This window comes from Mauremys reevesii, linkage group 10, assembly GCF_016161935.1.
Source record: "Mauremys reevesii isolate NIE-2019 linkage group 10, ASM1616193v1, whole genome shotgun sequence".
Taxonomy (NCBI): domain Eukaryota; kingdom Metazoa; phylum Chordata; order Testudines; family Geoemydidae; genus Mauremys; species Mauremys reevesii.
In genome coordinates, this window is record NC_052632.1 from 13,855,740 (window position 1) to 13,882,556 (window position 26,817).

Here is a 26,817-nt window from a genome sequence, read left to right on the forward strand (position 1 = left end):
GAAGGAGGAAGGGTCACTTGGCTGGCATTCATTTGGGAGGCCTCTGCTCTTGTCGCTTTTGCTGCTGCCTCAAGGAAAAGCTACTCAGGTCTGAGTCACAGAAAATGTGTCTCTTTAAATGAGGCAGTTTTCTGGTGAATTTTGCCTTGTGTGTGCTGGAAGGTTAGATGTTGTTTGCTTGGTTTCTTCCTGGCCAAGGTAGGGGGAATTAGAGAACTTGGTGCCATCTCCCTGCCTGTTTGGTTTCTGAATGCAGTTGAATCCATTCAGCAAATTAATTCCTTTCAAACCTGGTGACAGGACACATGCTCTGTGGCTGCTGTCTCAACTCCGGCTGTGTGTGGGGGTCGGAGCAGAGCTCTCCGTTAATTGCAGAACTGGCTGACTTCCCAGGCTGGGATGGGATGGAACATGTGCGCATGTCCTTCAGAACCTCAGCACCAAAAGCACCTGAAGATTCTCACCTCTGGGCCTTCTTCCAACAACCAGATGTGTGTCCCCATCAGGACGAGTTCATTTCTGCTCAGGACAATACTTGCTGTTCAATAATCTAGAGCACTCTTGAGTAAATAAGAACTGCAGATGCCTGGGTCATCTTCTGAGGGGAAGTAAGAGCAGAGCGAATACAGCTGAGATGCGGGAAAAGCCTCTGCATTTGGCAAAAACAACAAGTGATGCTGCCATCTGCCCACCACAGCAGGCTGTGATTGGCCTGCAGTGGTGAACCGCGGCCAGTGGGAGCCGCGATTGGACGGACCTGCAGACAGGGCAGGTAAACAAACCGGCCCGGCCCACCAGGGGCTTTCCCTACACAAGCGGCGGCCCCAGTTTGAGAACCACTGCCCTAGAGAAATGTAAAACAAAGGAAACAGTTCCTTGTTCCACTCCTTTTGGCAAGAAAAATCAAATGGAAAGGATCCCACTCAACAGAGAGGCTGCTGTTTGGTACCAGAATATCACTTGTCCTTATAAATGTGTGGAAAAGACTCGGATACACTGCAAGGCAGATGCGTAACTCAGTGTGGTCCAGCTCCAAATCTGGGCTCTGTTGCAACAGAGGCTCCAGATTCACGGAGGCAAAGCCTCTGAGTTTCGTAGATGTTTCTAACGTAGCTCCTCTCACCAGCCCCATCTTGCCTTCAGATTTGCACGGACCTCTCCTGTCTGGACACACCAGCTGGAGGGGGAGTATCCTGTGTGATTATGAAGACCTTACAAAGCAATTCCCCTGATATTGTCACAGCATCTCCAGATTGGGACCTCCTGCTGCTGCTCTACTTCGCAGTCCATGCTCTTTCTCCCTCAACACAACCTCTCACTGCAAATGTCAGGCTTGCTGCTCCCTGCAAAGAGCAGATCAGACAGACTGCCCTCGCTCCTTTCTTCCCCTGCTTTAGCCCTTCCACTTAACCTAAATTCTTTGCTGGGCACAGCTCAGGCCTACAGCAGGGGAGAGAACACACCGCACTCAGGGCTTTTAAGCTCTTGTTCTTCATCCATGATCCAGCAGGACAAGCGAGAGACTTGGGGCCTTGTGACTTCGCTCATTCAAATGGTCCCAGCTGCTGCAGCCAGAGTGGAGAATTAACTATCGCCTTCCCCCCCAAAACCAAACAAACACCAACTGATTTTCTTCAGCCTCTTGTGTTTCCTTGATGCGGCTGCTTTGCAATCCCTCCGCTGCCCATGGGGATGGCAGTCACAGTCTTTGCACTAATCTCCAGTCTCTCTGTGTAACGATTACACAGCCAGCTCTGCACCCTCACGGCTTCACATAGCAGGCCTTGCGTCCTGCCTGGGTGTCAATAGCTGCAGGCAGCTTATATCTTATAGGGCAAAAACTGGGCCCTGTTCATAGCTCTCAGCGAAGTGTCCCGCACATGTTGACCACGTCTGTGTTTACAAATAGGCATGGCCTCTCCTAACCAGACAGTAGCTGGCACCCGTGTCCCCCTACTTGTCACGAGGTGGGAGGATGCAGTGGCCTGGCTGTGAGGTGAGGAGTCTGGAATCACCTCTGCTGGGACAGGGAACCAATTGTGCTTCTCATAAGGTGGATGTACAGAGCTGGATGCACCTGTTATGAGGCAGGGGGAGATGACCAGATGAAGTTACGGCAAGGTCGGGACGGGGGCGAGACACGCCTCCTGGAGGCAGATGGACTATTTGTTCCCTACAGACTTGCATTCTGTGTTTAAATACAAGTCTAAAAATAAAGCCTCCCATTGACACTGTTTTTCCTTACTTCATTTAACAATCTGGTTGGTTTATGACCCGTAATTCTGAATCAGGTGGAATTCAGAAGTGTAATTTGCAAGCAGGGACACTGTCCTTTTCACCCTTCCCCCGTCTCTGCTCCTTTGAGTTTGTTTCAATCCCACGGTTTTCAGCATTCCTAATGAGCCATTAACAAGCTGCCAATTACTTATGCAAATGAAGGGGAGCAGACATGGAGGGGTGGCTGTAGCTAGAGGTAAAGTCTGCTGCCTCAAAATGGCCTGAGATAAATCATTGCTACTCTAAGAGCTGCCTGCATCCAGGATTGTTCTCTGTTATTACCTGCCGCCTAGAAATGCCAGAGGTAACACAGAGAGTGGTTACAAAAAGGGAAATAGAGGATTAATCTCACAGATATTTTTCATTATATTTGCCAAGAACACAGACAAGAACTCAGTGTGCCCAAACCACAGCTCAACCCTTCCCTCTTGTTCCCCCAGAGCTCAGACATCAGCACCTACTGCTATGAAGGAGCTAGGCTAATCATATGCAAATATGCAAATGAGCAAGATCCAGCACTTCGCTTTTACTTCCAAAACGATGCCTCAAAAATAGTACCTTCTGAGCACGTGTGGAGTTTTACACGTCACAGTCATATTTTGTTCAGCTGGGGAGGCAGCTGGTCCTGCAAACTGTCCAGGTGCAGCCCGGACACAAGCCAAATGTCGGGAGTAACAGCGAGGAAAACCTCTCTCAGCTCTGATTTGCAAAGTGCTCAGTGCGGCCACCAGCAATGCTACCAACTTCATAACCACATTCGCTACGACAGACATCGTGTCCCAGGCACTGCCCAAACTGCACACAGTAACAAGCTGCATAGGTGGACAGAGGCACCTAATATCCATGTAATGCAGTGTTTCCCAAACTTGGGACGCTGCTTGTGTAGGGAAAGCCCCTGGTGGGCTGGGACAGTTTACCTGCTGCGTCCGAAGGTCTGCGCCGCTTCCAGCAGCTCCCATTGGCCTGGAGCGGCGAACCACAGCCAGTGGGAGCCGCGATCGGCTGAACCTGCGGACGCGGCAGGTAAACAAACCGGCCCGGCCCGCCAGGGGCTTTCCCATCCCACGTTTGGGAAACACTGATGTAATGGAATGTCTTCCAACTGTATCCAACTTTAATAAAGAGGTGTGGCCCATGGAAGCTACTGATATCAGCATGTAACACTCCATATTGACCCAAGATACTCGTGGTCCCCGTGTGTAATTCTCCATCATGCACTGAGAAGCTAATGTTGCTTGGATCAAGATGGAAATTTGCATGAGTGTCCAGGGGCAGCCCTCGAGATTTAGTGATATGGGTTCCTGTGAGGGACACTGGAGAACTCTGCAGGCCATTCTGGCCTGCTGACCAACACTCTGGCTACGCCTGAAATTATCCAACCCCCTCCAACCCCCTTCTTTTTTGCTTTATACTCTCCCAGCCTCGTTCTGGCATGTGGCCAACTGACATCTCTTTTGGGCTGTGTATTACCAGCTCTCAGACTGATTTTAAGGTCTCCCATAGCTGCAAGATCATACAAGCGCATATGTTTTGGAGCTGGCACTACATCATCACGTCATGCGTTGTGGTGCAACCTGACAGTGACCTGATAATACAGTGATGGGTGTGTCAGGGATCAACAGCTAATCAGATAGACAGGCGTTAAGTCAAAACAGCAGGCTCCAAGCAATGTCTTTAATATGTTTCGCTTTCTACATGCATCGTCTCGGGGCATGAACTTAGGTGGAGTTTTATGTCAATAGATCCTTGCTCAGTAATATGCAAGTAAACTCACAAAATGGGCTGAGGTATGAAGCTCAAAAACCTGCAGTGATAAACAAATTGCATGTACTACCACTACATGCAAAGACAGTGTCATCTTGGTATCTCTTAATCTCTCCTCTCCATTACCCCTATCTCTCTGTCCTGCCCACGACACCCTCTCTGGAAAAATCATGCCCATTTTTCATCTGCAGCCAGATCCACTCCTGACTGAAGAGTATACATGATTTAGACAAGGCTCCATTACTTAACTTCTGGATGCTGGATAATCAGTTCAACTTCCTTGGCATTAATCATAATAATATTCAAAATTCATTAGGGTTGATTGTTTGGAAATCTATTTCCTATTAATGTCAGTTTCACTGAGCTCACGCCTGGCAACCAGAGACAGAAATGTCCTGGCGGCTTAAAGACAGAAATTTAATACGATGCAGGGCCTGGGAACCCCGTGATACATAAATCCCTTTCTATATGTGAAACAGTTACTCTGGAGGGCGACCTGAAAGCTTCCAGTGTTGTCCTCTGTGTTGAACCCAGCTGTACTGCAAAGCTGAGCTGTTAGCACATCATGCTGCAATGGAACATCACAGAGCCATAGAGATGTAGGGCTAGAAGGGATCTCAAGCGGTCATGTAGTCCATCCCTCTGTGCTGAGGGAGGACCAAGTATACCTAGACCATCTCTGACAGTTGTTTGTGGCATCCCCAACACTGGAGGTTTTTAAGCACAAGTTGGACAATCTCGTTAGGTAACCCGTTCTTTGGCTTAACTATCCTTATAGTTAGAAATTTTTTCGTAATATCCAACCTCTAAATCTCCCTTGCTATAAACTAAGCTGATTACTTCTTGTCCTACCCTCGGTGCACACTGCATCAGCCCATAATAATTTAATAAACCCATTGGGTCAGATATTAAAAACTGCATACACGTAACTCTCATGCATACAGTTGCGTGCCTAAACAGCATATGCAGTTTCCTAAATTGTGTGTGCAAACAGGAGACGTGTGCAAAAGTGTGTATAAAAATTAAAGGGCCATTTCAAAAATTTGCCCCTTATTGTTCTGCAAATGTAGCAGGAGCTTTAGACTATAATATGAGGGTCTAGTGTTTTCCCAAGGTGATGAATCCTTTAGAAATATGGTAGTTAGACAATCTCCATTAAATCAGGACTGTCTCATCAAAATCCATTTGGTCACATTTAGTCAATCTCTTGTGGGCCAACAAAGGACAGTTCCTTATTGTACCTCTGCTAGTCCTTTGTCCTCTCCAGTCTATTTAAACATCTCAGGTGATGGTGCTTTCACCCCTCCCCTTAGGATGAGATTCTCACTCTGTTTTAGAACAGTGGGTTATCAGCTTGAAAACCTCAAAGAAATATTGAGTAACTTCAGACTGAAGTTGCTTTTGATTCCTGGCCCAGTCAAGTACCAGTTATTGGCAGAGAAGGCATGGATGGCATGTCAAACAAACATACTACATCCCATGTCAGAATGAAGATCTCAGCATTCAGGACTGCAACGTCACACCCACTAATGATGCGATTAAACTAGTCGGTGCCATTAGGGAAGCAATGTCTGCTCTGACATTGGTCAATGGGGGAGAAGCATGAGGAAGGCAGAACCAGGGGTTAAGGCACCGCTAGAGAGGATGTGGAGCACATACATTTTAGACACTGTGATGATGCAGTGATTTGATATATGATGCTAATGGCTCCACTTCCTGAGGCCAAGCAAGGGGAATGCTCTGCACTGGATGGAGCTCTTTTCTTGCATGTCCCAGACGCTATAATGCATGGGCAAAAAAGTGCTGGGGCACAGAAACAGGAGGCTGCAGGAGGTGACAGCACCCACAGAAAAGTGGAAGCAGAAGGGGACAGTTGCTGGAGGTGTCTGAGTGGGTTACAAGAGGGCAGCAGCAGCAGCAGAAAAATTGAGAGCTCACAGCACCACTAGGGGGAGCAGCAGCCCACGCCGAAGATGGATCTGGGACTTGTTTCTGGAAACAGTAACAGGCTAATTTTAAATTTTGGGACTACAGTCCCCACCCTGTCCCTTTCTATCCAAGCATTTGTCATCAGAGTGACTTGCACTGTCACTGTGCTGGTTGGTGGTGTCTCCAGAACTTCTCGATAGACCAGCATCCACAGTGTCTAGTGACCTCCTTATCCTAATGGTCTTTTATTAAAACACTTCTCTGCGCTTTATTTGGCAGAGAAATATATATTTTTTTAAAAAAACCAAACCAAACCCAGGAATATGCTGATGCCTGGCTCCTAAATGCCATGAGAGCTAGGCAGAACTAAGAGCCCATTTCAGATATTGCTGTCTGACATCTCCTGCACCACCGGCTCCCTTTCCTGAAGCCAACCGGAGGCCCTGAGCCATCCAGACCCTAAGGGATGCATTTTGCTAAACCCACCCCCCGGTGGGACAGAAATGAAAGCTTTTGCTGGAAGCCTGTGTTGCCCCTGGATGGTCAACTGTCTTAACCAGATGGATCTTTTGGATGTCTCTCTGGACACCATCTCGCCATTAGGGTTAGCCACAAGAGGAAGGACGGAAGGAGAGAGAGAGAAATACAGAAACCGCTAATGTTCAGCTGTGTCTGGTGGGAGGAATGACACAATGCAGATATGCATAAGGCATCATTTCTTCCTAGATTATATCCTTGCTAGGTCATTTACTGAGTGGAGAAGTTTATCTTTAAAAATTATGAGCCAGATCCTCAGCTGACTTCACTGAAGCTCCTCTGAGTTACATCAGCTGAGGATCTGGCCCTATATTTATGTTCCAGGAATTCTGTATATGTGTGTATTACACACATGGACAAACACACACTGGCCACATAGCTACACCAAACTAAAAGATGTTGTAGCAAAGGAATTAGAGTTGGAAAATACCTTCTATGTCCCACTCAGTTTATCACCCCTTTGCGAATGGAGGACTGTCCCCTGAAGGACATTTTGATGGCTTCAGTTCTAACCATCCCAAAGGGGCTTCCACCGTTTCCCATGTGCAAATACTCCACAGCCAAACACATCTCGCTGTCAAGGAGATTTCCCTGATGTTCACGCTGCCTTTCTCTTTCTTATCTCCATACCATTGCTCCACGTACAGCCCTAAATAGCACTTCTCTGACGCTTCTGAAAATCTGCTGCTTTCCGATATTTGCAGACTGTCATATCCTCTCCCTTCCTTGTTGCTTAGCCAAGCTAAACATAGCTAGGCCTTTTAATCTTCATCAATCAATGGCCCCTCATGATTTCTGCTGTTCTTCTCTGAAGTCTTTTGGGTTTGTCAATACCTTTCTGGTAACATGGTGCTGTGGCACGGAGCCTGCCTGCACAAGGAAGTAATATCTGAGGTATGGTTGCAGTAGAGACTTTTGGAGCACAGACCTATCTCCCTGCTCCTTTATGCGATTGCTCCGTACATACAGCCGCAAAGTGCACTGGCCTTTGTGTTGCCGTAGCACACAAGCTCTGTGGTGAACTTCCCCGTCACACGATTCAAAGAGGACAATGTTTCCCCAAGAAAATAGGATGTGACCTGAGGGTAAATGATACAAGTGCACATTACAGGGGTTCTGTTGTGTATGGGACAGAACTGGTGCCATGTGAGATGTGTGATGTTAATGGAATATGTGCTTTATAATCAAAGACACTCTTTCAAACTCTCTCTCTCTCTCTGTTTGAATTTAATGCTTGTGAAAATGAGGGACAGAAACCATTAACTAGAGGCAGGCCCAGTGTGGGCAGGCCCAGTGTGGCAGGCACACTTGCTCTGCCAGTCCACTTCAGTCCTGATCTGCAGGAATACCTGGTATTACAGTCATGGGCCCTGACATGCTGCTACTTCCAACCTGCAGCACACCCTGACCTTCCAGAATTGCATTCTCCTCACATAGTCCTGCTGGTGCTCCTGTGCCGTATCCCGCTAATCCAGTCCTGTGGCTCTGTCAAAGCCCTGGGCCTCATGTCCTCCAGCTCTGTGGATGCAATTCAATCCTGAAATGCAGCAACACCTGCTGTTCCAGTCCAAAACCTCCTAGCACACATAATTTGTATCTCCTTCCATTTCCACTGTGTATCTCAGAAACCCTGGGTCTGTCTCTTCTCTCTCCTCTTTTCTACATATGGCCTCTCTCCCCACCCCACCCCACCCCACCCCAAATCCCCCTGGCCCCATTTGAATTTTTAAGCTATTTAACATCCTCCAATATGTGCATAATGAGGTTTTTCGCCTGCCCTCTGCTGCCATCCCTCTGCTATTATGGCACCAGGTGCTGAAGTGGTAACATGGTGTTTCAGAAGCCTTGTACTGGCTTCCATGTGTTAGAACTCTAATTACAGGGTAACTAGCGACCTTGTAGGTACAGGGTAATCTACTATATAGCACCAGGGTAAATTATCTGGGTGTTTCTGTCTTCTTCACTACAGCCTTATCCAGAGATTGAAACACGGCCAGTTAAATGGTAATTAATCTCTGAACCTCTTAGCACCTTCCCATTTCGGTGTTCAGTAACCTGCAAGAGTATGTTATCTCTGTGCGGTGTCAGGGGCCTGACCATGTTGCTATCATTACAGAGCAAGAGTCAACGCTTTTTAAATGCATAAAGTTGCTGTGTCAAGACTCTGCAGTGCTGTCAGTGAAGCATGAGGTGGCTGCAGCAGGACGCAAGACACTGTCTCCATGTCAGCACCTGGGGAAACAGTTTATGAGTTGGCTTCCAGAGCGGCTGAGCACCTGCAGCTCCCATTGGCTGGATCTGAGGGTGCTCGGCACTCCTGAAAAGCAGCCCATTCATGTCCATGCACTGAGACTCATCCCAACAAACAACTCTGCTGTGGGACAGGGGTGGTAGCCCTGTTCATGGTGGTGAAGAGGAAGGGTTTGCTCTGTGAAGCGCAGTCTGACTGGACACGTCTGTGAGTGTGACTGCAGGGAGGGGGAGTTCCTCTGTTTTGAACTGAGCTGCCTGCCCCTCTCTGTGGGGGATGCAGTGTAAACGTCTGAGAGGGACAAATCTGGGTTTGCCCAGTGATACCTGGAAGAAGGAAGGGGTGTGGGGGGAGGGTGAGCGAGGGGTCAGTACCCCTCAGTCAGTCTTCCGGGGGTACCTCAGCTCATCTAGATATGGGATGTGGGAGAAAGGGGTTCAAGATTTAACACAGCCTCGTTTGTGAGGTGGTGAGGACACCAGCTGGAGAACTCTATTAGCCTTCGAGCTAGGGGGAGCATTGCCAGTAACCACCACCTATATCCTCGTGCTCCGTGTCACCATCTGAACTCACCAAAATCAACGAGAGAGAGAGACCTGGGTGTTCGCTTTGGAAAACCTGAGGTAAAATGCTGAGTGGACCAGCTTTCTCCTTCTCTGTTGAAACTTTTCGCCTCTGTCCACACGCACACACCCTATGGGTCAGTTTGAAAGCTTCTGCTCCAGTCACCAGAGTTAATGCTGCCCCTCTCAGAGCCAGGTACATTATCCCCCAGCCATGCCCTATGGACCTACCTGAACTACAGTGCTCACCCCACCTGAAGGAACCATCCCGCCCACAGAACCCCCACCAGTTGATACACAAATGCCTCCAACCCACTGATGCCAACGGGTGCTCTGCATGTGGATCACGGATTGGTGTTTGATGCATATAAGGCCCATGGGATTTTTAAGGTGACTAAGGCTATTTGCATGTATTTTAGACCCACTTAGGTTGCTCCCTCTGGAGCACTTAGAATTTAAATAGTAATGGCAGCAATTATTTTCAGATCGTAGACTAATAAAATCTTCTAATTTGTTCGAAGGATTCAGCCAGGTATAATATAGCACTTATGACTTTTAAAAAAAGTTTCCAGGCCCAGTTTTCAAACATGAGCACCAAAACAGAACGCTCAAATCCCCTATGCTGATGCTCCCCTCAGCCCGTAGACCCCGGACACAGAATCATAGAAACGCAGGGCTGGAAGGGACCTGAAGAGGGCATCTAGTCCAGTCCCTTGCACTTAGGCAGGATTACATAGCTAGACCACCCCGACACACATTTGTCGAACCTCGTCTGTTTTGGGTGAATACGTGTCAATTTAAATACACCTCTACCCTGATATAACGCTGTCCTCGGGAGCCAAAAAATATTACCGTGTTACAGGTGAACCGCGTTATAGTGAACTTGCTTTGATCCGCCAGAGCACACAGGCCCCCCCTCCGCCCGGAGCACTGCTTTACCGCGTTATATCCGAATTTGGTTATATCGGGTCGCGTTATATCGGGGTAGAGGTGTAACTGAATGTGGGACTTATTCCACACAGTCACTTTGCACACTGAGCCCTCTGAGCAAATTGCTCTAGTAGTCTATAGCAGTGGTTCTCAACCGGGGTACACGTCCCCCTGGGGGTACTCACAGGTCTTCCGGGGGTACCTCAGCTCATCTAGATAATTGCCTAGTTTTACAACAGGATACAGAAAAAGCACTAGCAAAGTCAGTACAAACTCAAATTTCATACGACTTGTTTATACTGCTCTATATACTATACATTGAAAAGTAAGTACAATATTTATAGTCCAGTCGGGTTATTTCACAATTATATGGTAAAAAGGAGAAAGTCAGCAATTTTGTAAGTATGTAATTTTTAAGTGAGGTGAAACTTGGGGGTACGCAAGACAAATCAGATTCTTGAAAGTGGTAGGGTAGTCTGGAAAGGTTGAGAGCCACTGGTCTATGCTGTACTGTAATGAATTGGCAAGTGTGTGTGTGTGTGTGCATGCACACATGTGCACCATTGCTCTCTGCTGGATGGAATGAGCACTACAGTGTGTCATAGGCCCTTTGCTATTACAAGCTTCAGGGGACTCTCCTTTAGACAAAGTATAACCTTAGCTCTGGCCCCCTGTACCTCTGCAATGTGATACCGTTTTCAGTTACATGCTCACACACTATTTTTTCACAGGACCCCTGCTTCATGCAATGTACATGCTGGAGAATGAATGAGGCCAGGTTGTGTAGTGACTTATTCTTGGGACCTGAACATCTCACCTCATTCATTGCAGATATTGCATGGTGTGTCATGAATGAAGGTGGTATCCATAGCATCCTTTCCTCTTTCACTGCAGATGTTGCATGGTGTGTAGTGAATAAGGTAGAGACTCCCTGGTAGAGAAGAGATAGCCTTGTGATTATGGCCATGGCTAGGGACTCCCAAGATTTGGTTTCTGGTCTTGCTCGTGCCACAGATTTGCTGTGTGACCACAAGTAATTCACGTCATCTCTCTGTAACTCGGGTCCTCATCTGTAAAATGGGGAAATAAAACTTCCTGGCTTCACAAGAGTGCTGGGCAGATAGAGATTTGTGAGGTTCTCAGACACCGCAGAGATGAATGACGTAGAAAAAGACAATAAATAAAGAAAAAATCTCAGTGTGGAAGTTGGATGGTGTGCAGCAAATGAGACATGGGGCCCACACAATGAACACTAAGAAATAATGAACAATTGCCTATGTTTACTGAGCACTGTCCTTGCAGGAATAATAGCTCACAATCATATAATTAAAGACTGTAGGGTGATACATCGGAGTGTAGACGTTAAGGATGCACAGGGAGGCTTGACCTTTCCAGGGCCTGACTTTTGCTTGCTTCACTTTGCCTTTATGTTCTTTTAATGCAGTATTTTTGTCTGGGTTGTGTGAGATTCTGAGTTAAACCTCTTGCTTCTGAGCTAGGTGCCTCCTGTTTAATAAAACATTAACTAATTAAGAAAAAAGATTCTGTTTGGGTGGCAGCAAGCAGAAAGGAAAGAGAGAGATGTGTGTTCAGAAAGACACCTGTTACATATGCATGTATGTCTCTCTCATCTTTTGAGGGGTTCTAATGCCTGGCTAATTGCATAAGCTCACCAGGCAAGGCCACATCCTGCATCACTGCAGCGAGACTAATGTCCTTGCACGGTACTGGAAGCAGAGGTGCCATCTTTATGAGTTGCCGGGGGTTCCTCAACCCCCACTTCGCCCCTGGCCCTGACCCCACTCCACCCCTTCCCCTGAACCCTCACCCCCGCCCCTTCCTACCCCTGGTCTGCCCCGTCCCCTGAGTGCTCACTGCGCTCGCTCCTCCCCCTTTCCCCCACACAGTGCCTCCTGCACGCTGCTGAACAGCTGATCCGTGGCGGGTGGGAGACACTGAGAGGGCGGGGGAGGAGCTGATCGTCAGGGCCACCGGTGGGCAGGAGGCATAGGGGAAAGGGAGAGGAGCTGATTTTTTTTCTGTGGATGCTCCAGCTTGCAGCACCCACAGAGTTGGCGCCTATGACTGGCAGTCTGCACATGCCAGGTAAGGACAGGGCTAAGGAATCATGGCATGGTCCTTGCACTGGTGGATACTTTCCAGCTCCTGCTGGTTTTTTCCAACACTAAGAATTTCCATAGTTCATCACACCTGGACTGATCCGGAGACCCAGTTCCAAGCAGGGTACATTGGGTATCTCTGCTGACAACGTTTCCCTGTGCAGTTCAAAACCAAAGATTGTATTTAGCTAAGTAACTTCTATGGCCCTCATCCCCATAGTATCTGAGCAGCTGTGATGGGGTGTCTACCCCCACACAAGCCGTTAGTGGGTTAATGTGGGCCAGGATGCTGCATCTGGGGTGGAACCAGGGCCTGATAGGCCTGATGGCAGATGAAGCCCACCTGGGATAGGAGTGTAAAGCCAGGAAGTGCAAGGAGGAGGCGGCCGAAGGGGTGAGGTCTGCAGTTACTTCCTAAAGGGAAAGGGAGTTGGTCAGGGACAAGGAGGAAATCCAGGAGAAGAGGAAACTCTGAGGGTCCTGTCCTGGATTAGGGAGTCTGGCAAGAGGCTCAGAGGGGTGAAGTAGCCACAGAGAGTGGAGGAATCTCTGATGGTAAACCCAGAGATAGGCAAGGACATAGAGAAATGGGGCAGGAAGGAGCCCAGGGAAACAACAGTCTCTCAGACTGAGCAGACCTAGGTTGTTAGTCGTAGGGTCCCAGGGTCCGTAGGGTCCCAGTAGTGGGCGGGCCTGGGTTCCCCTACCAGCCACTGGCAAAGCTGCACAGGACCTGGAGTTGAAACAGAAGCCTGTCTGAAATGGCATATGGATATTGTATGGTGGGACTTTCCTACCCTAGAAGGGGAGGACGATATAGTGACCAGGCTGGAGGGCAGAGTCATGAAGGAGCGCCTTGAGTCATGAAGAGAGTGAGGGGGTCATACCATGAATAACCCACAGAAGAGAGTGCTAGATGGTGTGGGGGAGGTGCTAATTCCCAGACCCTGTGGTGAGTGGGAACCCCTTCACAATGCCTCACCATCAGGGGCGGCTCTAGACATTTCGCCGCCCCAAGCAGGGCGGCATGCCGCGGGGGGTGCTCTGCCGGTCGCCGGCCTGCGGCTCCGGTGGACCTCCCGCAGGCGTGCCTGCGGAGGATCTGCTGGTCCTGCGGCTCCACCGGACCCTCCGCAGGCACACCTGCAGGAAGTCCACCGGAGCCGCCTGCTGCCCTCCCGGCGACCGGCAGAGCGCCCCCCGTGGCATGCCGCCCCAAGCACGTGCTTGGTGTGCTGGGGTCTGGAGCCGCCCCTGCTCACCATCTTCTTAAATGTATTTATCGCCAATGAGGTAGGGCATGCTATTATGCCCGTTTTACAGATGGGAAGCTGAGGTACAGAGACTAAATTATTTGCCTGAGGTCACATAGGAATTCAGTGGCAGATCAGCAAATTGAACCCAAATCGCAGGCTAGCACCCAAACCAATGGCGCACCCTATCTCTCTATACAAGCAATTAGGGTCTCCCCTAAAGCATGGTCAGTGCAGAGCTCTCAAGTCTAGGACTCACTTCCCCCAGTCAGTCCAAGGTTGCTGGAGTCTACTGACCTCCATGCCAGGCTGCAAGGCACTGCTGGAAGGGACACCTGGGGACATTTCTAAGTAAATTCTCCTCCCCACACACCCCAGAATAGCTTGTTCTTTGTATTTGCCAATATATTAAAATATTGAATGGTTGTATTATTAAATGGTATAAGATATGCTAAGGGAATCTGTTAATTTGCATGTTATCTACACTGGAAAACAAATAAAATCAATAAAAGGAAGCAACAAATTTCCAGGTGGTTAGTACAATTATGAGCAAAGAGCCATTTGCAATGACAGTGCAGCCAAAGGAAGAGAGTGTGTGGGTAATTGGGACGAAATGTCAACACGGGACATGCAAGAGCTCAGGGAACTTTGCATCCAAGTACGGTAGTGTTCTCTTGTCCAAAATGTATCCACTCTGAGTGGGGTGCTGCATTTATGTGGAGTCTGATATTGCAACTAGTACCAGGTATGGAACTTTCTAGAGCAGTGTTTCCCAAACTTGGGACGCCGCTTGTGTAGGGAAAGCACCTGGCAGGCCGGGCTGGTCTGTTTACCTGCCGGGTCCGCAGGTTCGGCCAATCGCGGCTCCCACTGGCCGTGGTTCGCCGCTCCAGGCCAATGGGGGCTGTGGGAAGCGGCGTGGGACAAGTGATTTGCTGGCCGCCGCTTCCTGCAGCCCCCCATTGACCTGGAGCAGGAAGTGGCCGAACCTGCAGACCCGGCAGGTAAACAAACCGGCCCGGCCCACCAGGGGTTTTCCCTACACAAGCGGCGGCCCCAGTTTGAGAACCACTGTGCTAGAGTCCCATTAACTTCCCTGGGGATTGTTCATGGCAATGCAGAGATAAGTGTTTGCAGGATCAGGCTCACAGTTTGCAGGGGCTTTGGATGAAAGGAACTACAGAGAAGTTACATGTTACCATGTCTTGCTGGAGTTCACCTCTGCAGTATTTATACAGTCACGAGGACGTGAATGAAAGACAAAAAATAGTGTGAGTGCACAGGGGAAAATCCTGTTAAAAAGACTCCCTTCAGGCAGAGGTGGATTATGGTTTTGTGGGACCCTGGCCAGAGCAAGTGGGGGCCCCCCAAACCTCCTGGGCACTCCTGCCGGGGAAATGGGGTCGGAGAACGCGGGCGTGCCCCGCTCTGCCCACCCGGCAGGAGCGCCTCTGGTCAGGAACCCCATGTATATCTGGAAACTAGCCAGGTTCTTGAAATAAAGGGTTTCAAACCCAAATCTCTGGCCTCGCTGCAGGTCACATGGCCATGCTGGCTGGCACAAGGAACTGGCTCTGCAAGCCACCTGGTCTGGTGGGCTGGGCTGAAACCTGGGAGAGGTGGGCCGTGTGTGACCGGCAGCCATCCCTCAGGGTACCCTGGGGGCAAAGCACGGCCCTGCAGGAGCACTACCTTCTCCTCCCCTGCCTGGCACCCGGACCAGAGCACTTTCAACTCGATTCGGCCATGAGGGCTCTCGTTTCTTACAGCATCTCGGCTTAGCCCTGCTGATAACTCCAGTAAGTGGCCCCACCGGTGCCCGGAATCTCACAGCCCTGCGGAGCCTGTGCTGCTCATTCCAGCTAGCTGTAGCTTCTCTGAGTTGTGCCTTTAATCCTGTCCTGGCTAGGGAGGCTGGCAGGCCTCCTTCAAGCTTGCTTCTCCCTTGCTGCCTTGGGCTCCCTGCAGCAGCAAGCTTTTGGCCCAGCCCTCTGTCTGGGCCTGATTTAGCTGCGGAAGCTCCCTGTCATGTGGCTGCACTAACTTTCTCCAGCTGGGGTGGAGACCTGAGCCAGGCACAGATGGGGCTGGACCCACAGCCCACTGAAAGGACCCATCAGCTTGGTACACGCTGCCTCTGCCCTTCTCTGCACTCTGACCCCGTTCCCCGGCAGGAGCACCAGGCTGGCGGGCAGAGCGGGGCAAGCCCCCGTGTCCTGACCCTGCTCCCTGGAAGGAGAACTGGGTGGATGGAGCGGATCAGGGCGTGGGGACCCCATTTTTCCACGGTCCCACAATTGCCCAGTGCCCCCGGGCATGGGCCCCGTTGGCCCAGTGGCTAATCCGCCACTGCCTTCAGGGCAGAGGATACAAATGACATCAGCTTTTACACTAATTCCATCCATGTCCTGCAATGCCATTCTGGTTACTGCACTGAAATGCAAGAAAGCAGCAAAATCATATTTGGGGTGAAGCCTGTTTAACTGCTGCCATGTCCCTTATATCGTCTGTCCACGCTGGAACTAAACTCACACCATTGTGTGATTCTGCTGACAGACATTAACTGCTAGAGCCCTGCTCCCTGACAGCAATGCCAAGGGCCTTCCAAGAGACCGTCAGACACTTAACGCAGCATATGCCTTATTGTAATCTGCTTCCGCTACACTGGGAGGCTGTTTATCTGTATGAAGTTGTTGGGGGGGTGGGTTGTGTTCTCCTCCCACACGAGGGGTGGGGTCCCCTCCACTGCCATGTGCACCAGTCCCAAAGCCAGTCCCATATGTCATCACATGCTCGATCCATACAACTCCCCAACCTTCAAACTGCCCCCTGGAGTTGAAATCCACTCACTGTTTTAGCTGCTGGTCGTGCTAGTCTCTGCCGCTGCCACGCTGCGCTGCATTGGCCCTTCGGATGCGGCCCTTCCTGACAGTGAATGGGTGAAAACAAGGGAAGGAGAAAAACAAAAGAGAAGGGGAGGGGGAGAGGAGGAGGGAGTATGTGGGGGGGGATGAAGCAGGGGGACAAGAAGGGAGAGGGTATGTCTTTAACTGAACTGTATGTCTTTCACTGGCTGCAACATTCTAACAGCTTTACAACACTCATCGGGAGCATGGGGTCAGACCGATCGTCCACTATTGTGCTGAGGCACGTTGCACCACTGCTTGGCACCTGGGGTCATCATTTAAACAAGCGCAAAGGACTAAACAAAGTGATGGGCACCTATGAATTGGACCCTGACTTACATGATAAAAGCCACTGAATAACACTGAGACTCTGTACAAAGAGTCTCCTTTCCTTCTTGCAGCACAGAAGGAACTGTAACGGGCTGGGATTGTCCCTTGTGTCCAACTCCGAGATATCTCCAGTTCCTTTGCTACTAAACATCCTCCTTAGAATGATGTACTTGGATTGATATCACTGCAGATGGGACAGGGCCCAGGCCCAGGCCTTTACTCGGCCAAAACTTCCAGGGAACATTTGGCCTGAATCAAGCCTGTAAGGTGCCGAGTGCTTGTCACTTTCACTGAAGCAAACAGGAATTCAAGCTGCTCAGAACCTGACAGGGAGTGCCCGGAGCCTCTCAGAATTTGGGTCCTAAAGGTTCACAGGATGAAGCACCCACTATACAATGGATGGTTATGTGCCAGCACGCCTACTGAGAGGTTATTCTTGTATGTCATTTTGCAGTGTAATAAGCAGTAACATAGATGCTACGCTATTCCCTGCTACACATGTCCCTCAGCGTTAGGGACCACTGAGAGCAGCAATATAAAAGTGGACTCATGAGAGCAACTTGTTCCACTTTTATTTAGTTTACAGGTATCCTAGGCCAGAGGAGCGACATGCCAGACAGAAAAGTGTTTGGCCTCCCAGTGATTCAGTAATCCGCCTTTCCGTGACAACTTCCACCCCTATAGTGCTCTTCACAAACAGCAATTAAACCTCAAAATCCCCCCATGAGGTAGGGAGGAATTATACCCATTTCAGACAGGGAAGCTGAGTTTACGGCCCTGATTTGCTGTGGTGCAAAGTTATTAAGCAGCTTGTGGTGACACCCTGAGTTTCATTTACAGTATTTCCTCCCTCCCAGTCATTTCAGTCACATTTTGGAAGTACAGGAGCCTATCCTGCAAGATTACGACTGGCCTCGAATTCTATCCCCACCGGTGGGAGTGACAGATGCTCCACCCCTCAGAGAATTGGGCCCAAAGAAGAGAAGAAGAAAAAAAATATTTTAAAAGAATGAAGGAGAAAACACTGAAAGAAGACTTCGGCTATATCAAAGCAGAAGGGGAGCCAGGGGAGACTCACTGGGCAAATAATGTTGAATGGCCGTGGCAGATACACCTCTACCCTGATATAACGCGGTCCTCGGGAGCCAAAATATCTCACCGCCTTATAGGTGAGACCGCGTTATATTGGCTTTGGTCTCGGGCGGGGATTTAAAGGACCCGGGGCTCCCCACAGCACCTGGAGTCTCTGGCCCTTTAAATCACCACCTGAGCCTGGCTGCTGGAGCTCCAGTGGGGATTTAAAGGGACCAGTGCTCCAGCTGCTATGGGGAGCCCTAGGCCCTTTAAATCACCACCGGCGCTCTGGCAGCGGGGCTCAGGTGGGGATTTAAAGGGCCTGGGGTTCTACATGAACTTGGATATAACGCGGTAAAGCAGCGGGGCTCGGGTGGTGCTTTAAAGGGCCCGGGGTCCCCCACTGCTTTACCGCGTTATATCCAAATTCGTGTTATATCGGGTTGCATTCTGTCGGGGTAGAGGTGTACTGTGAAATCAGTGAGTAAGTTCTCTCCAGTGAACTAGACTCCAAGGGCAAAAATTAAAGGGACATCTCTGAGCTGTGCATGTAGTTGGAGAGCACTGCTCTGGCATGTGACCATTTTCATAGGCGGCAGTTAAGAACACAACATGGACTGCTGCCAAATTAAAGGAAAGAAGTAAGTGGGTTCGGGAGGCATGGCCACCTAGTTCCACTCACGTGCACCTTTTCACCGTAGCTAGCGGTGCAAATCTGAGCTGCTACCTGTAGCTGCAGGATCATCCCGTTCAGGCAAATGCTGTCTGAATGGCTGAAAAGCCTCTGAATTGCTTTGCTCTATTCCGAACAAATCAAGTGCCTGAGGAATGAGAACTGGGTGGGAAAGAGGCTGAGAAAATGATTTCACTGCTGTTTAAATTTCCTGTTCATTAAAATGTTACAGAGTTAGAAAAATCCACCGCACAAACTCTCCCAGCCAGCTGCATCACAGGATGGGCATCAAAAAAGATAGCGCAAATGAAATCATCAGCAATGGAAAAACACATCAATACAGAACAACGCAAATCCCACCTCAAACATGGGGCTGCAAGAGACATTTTCCCTGTGTCTGATGCCTTACCACGTGCTTATTCAATCACAAGTAACTTTGGGAGAGAGAAACCCAAATTCAATTTATATCTCAGTCCAAGTAAATATGAAGAAGCTGTTGAATCTGACTATAAAAGCCAACGATCTCATATGCTTTCCTCACATGTATTGGAAAAACTAGGAGTGGAGTTACTACCCTGCTGCTATGAGAGTATCTCAGAACTACAGGTACTGTATGTTGTCACTAATTACTGCAGAAAAGGAAAGAGGGATTGGAGTAAGAAAATATAAACATTTCTTCCCTGCGAATTCCTTTGACGATCTGATGATGCGATGCCCACACAAACGATTCTCCCCTCCTCCCCCAATTCAGCGTGGCATGCACAGAAAAAAGAACTATTTTCAGTTGTGCTCAGTTCTTGAGTTACCCTCCCAAAAAAAGATTTCTGTTTCTATATATGTGCAATTTTGTGCATCATTGCCCGATGGTACGTGAAGCATGCTTTCTCTGCAAGCCTAGCCCTAAATGGTCCGTTTCTTAAGCACAGCTGTTTGCAAATATTGTCTTTCTCCCTCTTTCATCTCCAGCTGGTTTGGAGTAGGAGTTCACAGAGGGTGGCTGGGAGAGGAGGAGGATTATGAAATGGAGGGGAAGAGAGAGAGAATTCAGGCCACGCAGGAGTCAGGAGAAACATGTTCTCTTCCTATGCAAATATCTTAATTACAGAGGATGAGGAAGATATTTGTATGTTAATTTTCATAGCTAGGTTTTCAATTTGTCTTTGAGAAAGGCCTTTTGCACCAGGGGGAAACCTTCAAATCTATCCACTTAAAAAGCCACTGCCGTGAGCAACACATTAAAAAAAAAATCAAGCCGAGCCATAATTTACCAAGCTCCCATTAAACTCTCATAAATTCTCCACCTCCCCTTCCCTTGCTGATCACCAAGGTGTTTGTGGCTAAAAGACAGCTCCTCACCCTTCTCCTCTGCTGCCCTTTCCTGCTTGTGATCTCACAGGCACTGTGATGGAAATGAATGGTGATGTCACAACATTGCGGGTAGGGAGCAAGAAGGAGGAGGCAGCTGATCAGCTGGAGAGCAGCGGAGAGTATAGACCCAGCACTAGTAGAGAGGAGGGACTTGCTGCATTTAATTCTTAACTCATCTCCCTGAATGTGGCAAAGGCTTTTCTAAAACATCACGTGAATTATTTTTCATTTTCTCTGTAGTTTCTAGTGCCAGCTGGGACAATAAGTGGAAGTGTCCAAAAAAAATCGGGAAATACATTTGTCATCCTTCTTGTCTGTCTGGCTTCATCTGTAATATCCTAGGGTCAGCTTCGTACCCTCCCCTTTGCATGGCTCTGGTGGCACTAAGAGACCAGACACCGGTGAGAACTCCCTATCTGTGGCTTCCCCAGGCATATATCTGGCTCCTGAAGTATTCTCTGTGCAGCCCTTGGCATATGGGAGGTGGAGAATGGTGTGGCTAGCGCACACTGCTCTGGCAATCTCCAGCTGATGGATACCCACTGGGGGCCACAGCTGGCCAGCATAGATTAGAGCAGGCTCTAGGCTTCTTTAGTCTATGTTGGGGCTGGAGGAGAACCAGCTCTACGATCAGGGAGCCATCAACAGCTTCCTTTGCCCCTGCATCCGTTTGCTTCACCCAGCAGAAAGTGGCTACAGCAAAGAATCCAGCCCTTAGAGTCTAGGCATAACTGGAATTTGAGTGGAGGGAAGCAGAAGGACCATGAAATCTCACCAGAAAGCCTGCTGCCTCACAACTTGCAATGCAGTTGTGCAGGCTCAAGAAGCACGGACTATTTGGAAGATCATCTGGATTTGTTTGTGTTGAATAAAATGGAACCTCCATGCTTCTGGTGTTGGTTTGCCCCTCACTCATATGGGTTCAGCATTTGATTGATTACCCACAGCTGGTTGGAATTTCTCCAGACCATACTGGTATAGAGATCAGTCTGGAAATCTCATGAGAACAGGGCCTCTTGGGAGATTTCCTGTATTTGCTGGTTTTTGGTCACTTCATGCTGAGCGAATTGGCTTTTACCCAATGGCCTGATGCTTTCATGTATTCTGCAAACAGGAGATGCAAGGGCAGGGTACAAGTTAAAGGAAGAGCTAACTGAACTGCTTCTGACTTCACCAAACATCTGAAGTTAAGCTCCACTGCTGGAAGAAGGCTCAAGGCCTCAGTTCAAGCTCTTGATGAAGATTTGGGGGGGCACATTGAGCTGTGGTTGAAAGCTCATGTGTTGGTTATCAATGAGTGAAACTGTGGGGGTTTGGCTAGCTCTGGTAGTCCCCTTAGCTCTGGTCCTGGATTTAAACTGAGCTCTGGATAAAGTTTTGGGGTTCCATTTAAGCTGTGGGTGAAGGTTCAGGTTGGTTCTCATTTTACCTGAACCCGTTTACGAGCATCATCCACTAGTGACACTGCTATGACTCAGAGTCTGGTGGCACTAATCCTGAGCTGGTGGTGATACTAGGGCAGAGGTCAAACCTCCTAGCACGGCTGGCAGGCTGGAGTTTTCACTAGTTGATTACAGACTATTCTTCACAGTCCCCTTTCGTGTCTGTGCTTCAAAGAAGACGTCACTAGACTGGTGAGAGGTCTTAGCCGGCCACATCCCTCTCATTACAGAAATTAAATGAACAGTATATACAGCAAAACAGCAACCCAGCCATGTGATGGGCAGGTGGGGGGAGGGGGGGAGGAGAGAGGGCTGAAGGTGGGGGGAGGAATTAGGGTAATTACCATTCCTGAGAAAATGCCATGAATTACAACACAACCTAATTACCCCGATTAAGTCTTCTGCTTTGTGAAGGGCTCTCAGCTCTCAAAGAGGAAGAGGAAAAAAAGAACCTTTACAATTTGTTGGGTTTTTTCCATCGGTGTAAAAGTCAGGGGTGGAGGGTGGGGAAAAGAGTCCAGTTAAAACACAAGATGCTGCTCTTACATCTTCCTTTCAGGAGATAATAAACTGTACGGTACCAATTTGCAGCGGTTTTACAGGAGCCGGAGTGATATCAAAGACCAACACACTTAATATTGCGCAGTCTCTTCCTACACACACGGAACACCCAGTGTGCCAGCCCAGGGATACTTATCCTGCACTGCCACACGGGAGTCTCCCCTTCCAAACCTGGGCGACTCCCAGTCCTGCTCTCTCAATTCTGACTGCCAGGAGGGACTGGCGCACTGAGCAGGTAGCATGCGGAGCCCTGAATACTGAGCACCAGCTGAGTAAGCAGCAGCATGGTTGTATTCTGATGGGAGTCCCATCCAGTCCTCGTCTGGGAGGTTGGTGACTGACGGCACTGGAATAGAGAGGTATTAAAGTGGGGAGAATGAAGTTGCATAGCGCTCCCTAAAAGGATACAAAGTTACACTGAGAAAAATATTCCCATCGGTAGTGGAGATCTCCATTACCTGGCCAAATTCACTGCAAGTCTCCGGCCACCAGTCTGCAGGCACATCTGCATCCATTCTGAAGGTCTCTGGGTTCCCTTTCTATCACCCTGAGGCACCTTCTATAGCTCTTAGAGTCCCCTAATAGCACCCAGGACTATCTCTGTATGTGAGTCTAGCACATACTCTGCCACGGCGTCTTCTATATTATGAGGAGCCCTTAATTAATCGGAACACTCTGCCCAGCTCGTAGTTCCTTTCATCTGCGGATCTCAAAGCATTTTTACAGACATTAAAATTTCCAGCACTGCCAGGCTGTAAATCATATTATCACTTCCATTTTACAGAAGGGGACCCTGAGGTACCGAGAGGTGAGGTGATTTGGATTCATTAGCCTGCGTTAGCACTGCACGGTGAAGCTGCAAAGTCCTATATGTGTTATATGGGCTGCCCAAGAGCTTACAGCAAAGTCAGTAAGACTAGACGGGGATGGACATTTGGAAAGCGGTGTGTTTCCAAGTCCCAGACTGGGATATGGAGGGGAGAGCCCACAGTGCTCCTAAGCACACGCCGCATAGTGGGCAGGCTTCTGGTGCTTCAGACATGCCTCCTGGAAGAAATGCAAGAGGGATAAGAGTGGAGAGCTCTTCAGCAATTCCTTGTGAGAAGTGGCTGGTATTTCACAGACCATTATTTCTTCAGTATTAATTAAGGGGAAAGGGTTAGCGCTCTGTTAATTAGCATTAGTCAAATGGGAATGAAGTAATGCCACAAGGGCGGGTGCCAAATCAATTTCCCCCACTTTTGCCCAGTAAACTTCAGCCAGATTTCCAAAACGGGTGGATTAGCTGATGGATTAGCTTGAAATACTAGTATGTTTTCAAACCACTTTTACGTATCAGTACAGTAAAACCTGTTCTAACTCTACTGGGGATTGGATGAGATGTGACATTGCATCCAAACTTGGAGCAGGGAGTCCGGCACTATGCTTGCTGGCACTGCTGTGCTGGAGCTGGGCATTTTTCTTCGTGCTAAGAGCCTCACAGTGAATGCCACACTGCCCTCGTGCGACACGGAGATGGACAATAAAGCAAAGTCCTAGAGGAGCAGGGGAAGAGATAACAGGGATATTATATTAATGAAGGATTCTCTAGCACTAAAATACCATGGTGATGGATGTGTGAGAAATGCCAATGGCTAGATTAGAGCTGAAAATCTTAAATGAATTGAAAAATGATGGGGGCTAAGCACTATCCAATGTTACTATACCAGGAATGATGTCATAACGAGGTTTCACTGCTTTTGATGCTACCAAACTCCCCTATTCTGATTGGATCTTTTTCCTCACTCTTGCTGTCATATCCATGTTAGGACATTAACTAGGCGTCATTTGATGTTGGCTACAGAGAAGCCAGGATCAGGGTTCTCTTCCGAAGACTTAGAACTGTCACCCTTCCTTCCCCTGGTCTCCTACCATTACAAGCAAGCAACTACAATAGTGTCATGCGGAAAGTATTTAATTTAAGTTGGGGAGTGGATTAAAAAGGAGAAAAGTCCTGAACTTTCACCCACAGCTCATATTAATCCTGAGCCATATAGGCTGCTGGGGAGAATTCTGTTAACTTTTCATTTCCATGCCTTTCCATGCTTCTGGCCATGACCCGCCAGGCCAATGACAAAACATCATCAGAAAATATCTGCTTTCAACACTTCCGACCAGATTTTACAGACTCAAGGGACTTGTGCGCCACTGGTGGAGCACCCAATTCAAGCTGAAGTGTTAGGAATGCAATTCACCACTCATTAAAACACTGGGACCCTTCAGTGGCCAGGTGTATTCCTGACACTGTGATCGCTTCTCTCTCATTTTGGTGAAGGGGAATCCAATGACCTCACTGAGGAGATTCAACATCCTATGGAGACTAGCAAGGGCGTGTGCCAGGGTTGGGATCTTTCCCTGAGGTAGTGTCTAAGAGAGAAGTGTGTGAGTGAGGAAGTCACCTACTTCTTAGGATCCAAGCATAACTCACACCTACAGCACCCTCTGCTGTTCCATTCCTGCCCACCCCCAGCTGTCAGAGAAACTCAGTCCTGACCTGCTGCACCATCTGCTGTTCCAGCCCTTGCCTCCTGCACATAACTCTGCTGATTCCTCTCAGTTTTAACTTACAGAATCCCGGCTATTCCAGTCCAGCGCTCCCCACACAAATCTGTTGCACCTAAATCCTGACATGCAAGTCCCCCTTCCCCTCATTGCAGTCCTGGGTCTTTTTTCTGAAAAAGATTCCATTCATGAAATTTAAAAAAAAATATTTTCTCACCAATACGCAGCTCTTCGATCCTTTATTCCCACAGGGATCAAAATCAAAAATGAAATGGAACATTAAACAACACTTTACAGCAATGTTCCTTCAATTCTGTGGAATGCACACAGGTTTTAGGATTCGACTCGTCCCCATCCCACCCCTCCACCCTCCCTCCCTTTCTAATCAAAGATTTTATCTCAGATCTTTTCATACTTGCCAAAAAACACTTCCTCCCCATCCTCATAAGAAACCCTGTCTTGTCAAAGCAGATTTAAAAGCAAGAGCTGATGGGATTCCTAAGTGATCCGCGTGGGAAAGGACACATCTGTCTTCAGACTGAACACGGAGAAAGGGAGAACAAATCACTCTGTTGCTTTTGTTACGTCAATGTTTGTTTTCTGTATCCAAACGTGTAACAGGAAATTAAGCAGTTCACCTTTGTAAAGCATTTTGCATCCTACTTATGCATGAGCCAGATGGTGTTTTCTCTTTGTTTTAAAAGATTAAAAACGGAAAAGAAAAGAAATGGCTAGGAGTTAATCCCGAACCTGGAATGCACTCCCGCATCCCATGCGCCTAGTTATCCGCACTCAGCAGTCCTGAGCGAGGGCAAACACACAGACCCAACAGATTTAAGTAAGCTGCAGCCTTCAGAGTGCTGCAGACCTGTCAGATGTTGTCAGCTTTCAGATGGAAACCTTCACAGCCTTCTCAGAAAACGATAAATTACTGTATTCTTCTGGGGCCTCAACCTGGATACACAACACAATGTGATGTAGAAATCACCCGAAATAGAACTTTGCTCCAGGATCCTACCAAGGGGAAATATCTTCAGCAGAAAGGTGTTCTGCATGGATACTGAGAAGCTGGCTCAGGGAACTTACTATGGGGGTTATACCCACTGCTTGGTATCTGCATATGTGGTATCTGGTCAAACAGCCCTTCATGCTGGGCATAAGCAACAGGGACAGGTGAGCTCGGAAGCCCAAAAGATCCAGTTTTAATGCAAGAGACATTAGGAGTAAAAATCCTAAGATGCATTCAGGGCCAAGAAGCACAATTGTGGCTGAACAGAATTGCTCGCCTTGCCCAGGTTTGCAAGAGATGTCAATGGCACTTTACACCAGGGTTACAGCCAAATGGTCCCTGACACCATGGCTACAGAGCCACATCCAACACCACTGGTGTCACCACCAGCCTTTTGCCCAGAAAGGTGGCAACGGCTGCTAGCAGGGAGCTCAGCAAGGCCGACTGCCATTTACAAACCTTATTCCTCCACACAATTCAAACCTAGCAAAGCAAGTCTCATGTTATCAAAGAATGTTGTTGTGCTAAGTAAAAGCGGAAGGGGAAATGAGGACAGTTTGGGGGGAATGTTGGAGCAGAGAACAGAGCAGTTAGAACGCCTAGGTTTTGCTCCCAGCTCTAAGAGGGACATGGTCTGCTGGCTAAGGGAGGGGAAAAGGGAATCAAGAGACATGGGTGCAATTCTGTCCCCTGCCACTGATTCACGGTGTGACCTTAGGCAAATCACTTAACCTCTCTGTGCTTCACTTTCCCCATACATAAACAGGAGTAATAATAGTGACCCCTAATTCTCCGGGGTGGTTGTGGGGGCCCCTTCAAATGGACAGTGCTAGAGAAGGGCTAAGTAGTAGTAGTAGCGGGTAAAATGATCAAGATTTGTTTTTAATCCTAAAACTAATAAAAAATTGGACTCTGAAGAACAAAACTCTTCCCCTGAGACTCTCTGCTCGTATACAGCACAGTGCCAGGGGCTGCTCTGGCCACACAAGGCAGTTGGTGTGATACAAAGAAAAGCCCATGAGAAACAGATGACTTCTAAAGATGTTGCAGTGACTGGCCGGAAAGGGAGCATTTTAACTCCCGCCTCCTCAGTCAATAAAGACATAAAAAATCCTTCTGAGAGAAGACGGGCGGGGCCCCAGGACATCTCCTTTATAGAGAGCGAAACGGGCCCAACACAGTCGCTTCATCCACGAAGCTCTTTGCAGTCCTCACTCTTTTGCACAGCACTAGTGGGAAGACAGCGATCCTGCCACATCGATGACTTACAGAAACCCTCTTGGGGTTTT

At 48.6% G+C, this 26,817-nt stretch overlaps 1 protein-coding gene across 10 annotated transcripts in view; it reads right to left on the reverse strand.

The window, feature by feature from the left end:
- The window catches only part of NTRK3 (neurotrophic receptor tyrosine kinase 3), a 315,119-nt gene that overhangs the window by 8,808 nt on the left and 279,494 nt on the right, over positions 1–26,817 (reverse strand). For 5 of the 10 annotated variants that reach the window (XM_039491387.1, XM_039491383.1, XM_039491382.1 and 2 more), the window contains 2 exons: positions 16,475–16,549; positions 11,069–11,182 (listed from right to left, as the gene is read on the reverse strand). The exons of 1 other annotated variant lie outside the window; for it this stretch is intronic. In XM_039491387.1, coding sequence (XP_039347321.1) covers positions 11,069–11,182; positions 16,475–16,549 — 189 coding nt within the window. Of the gene's footprint in view, positions 1–8,023; positions 8,045–11,068; positions 11,183–16,474; positions 16,550–26,817 lie in introns of those variants that run through there. 4 more of the 10 variants (XM_039491390.1, XM_039491392.1, XM_039491384.1 and 1 more) reach the window with 4 other exon arrangements.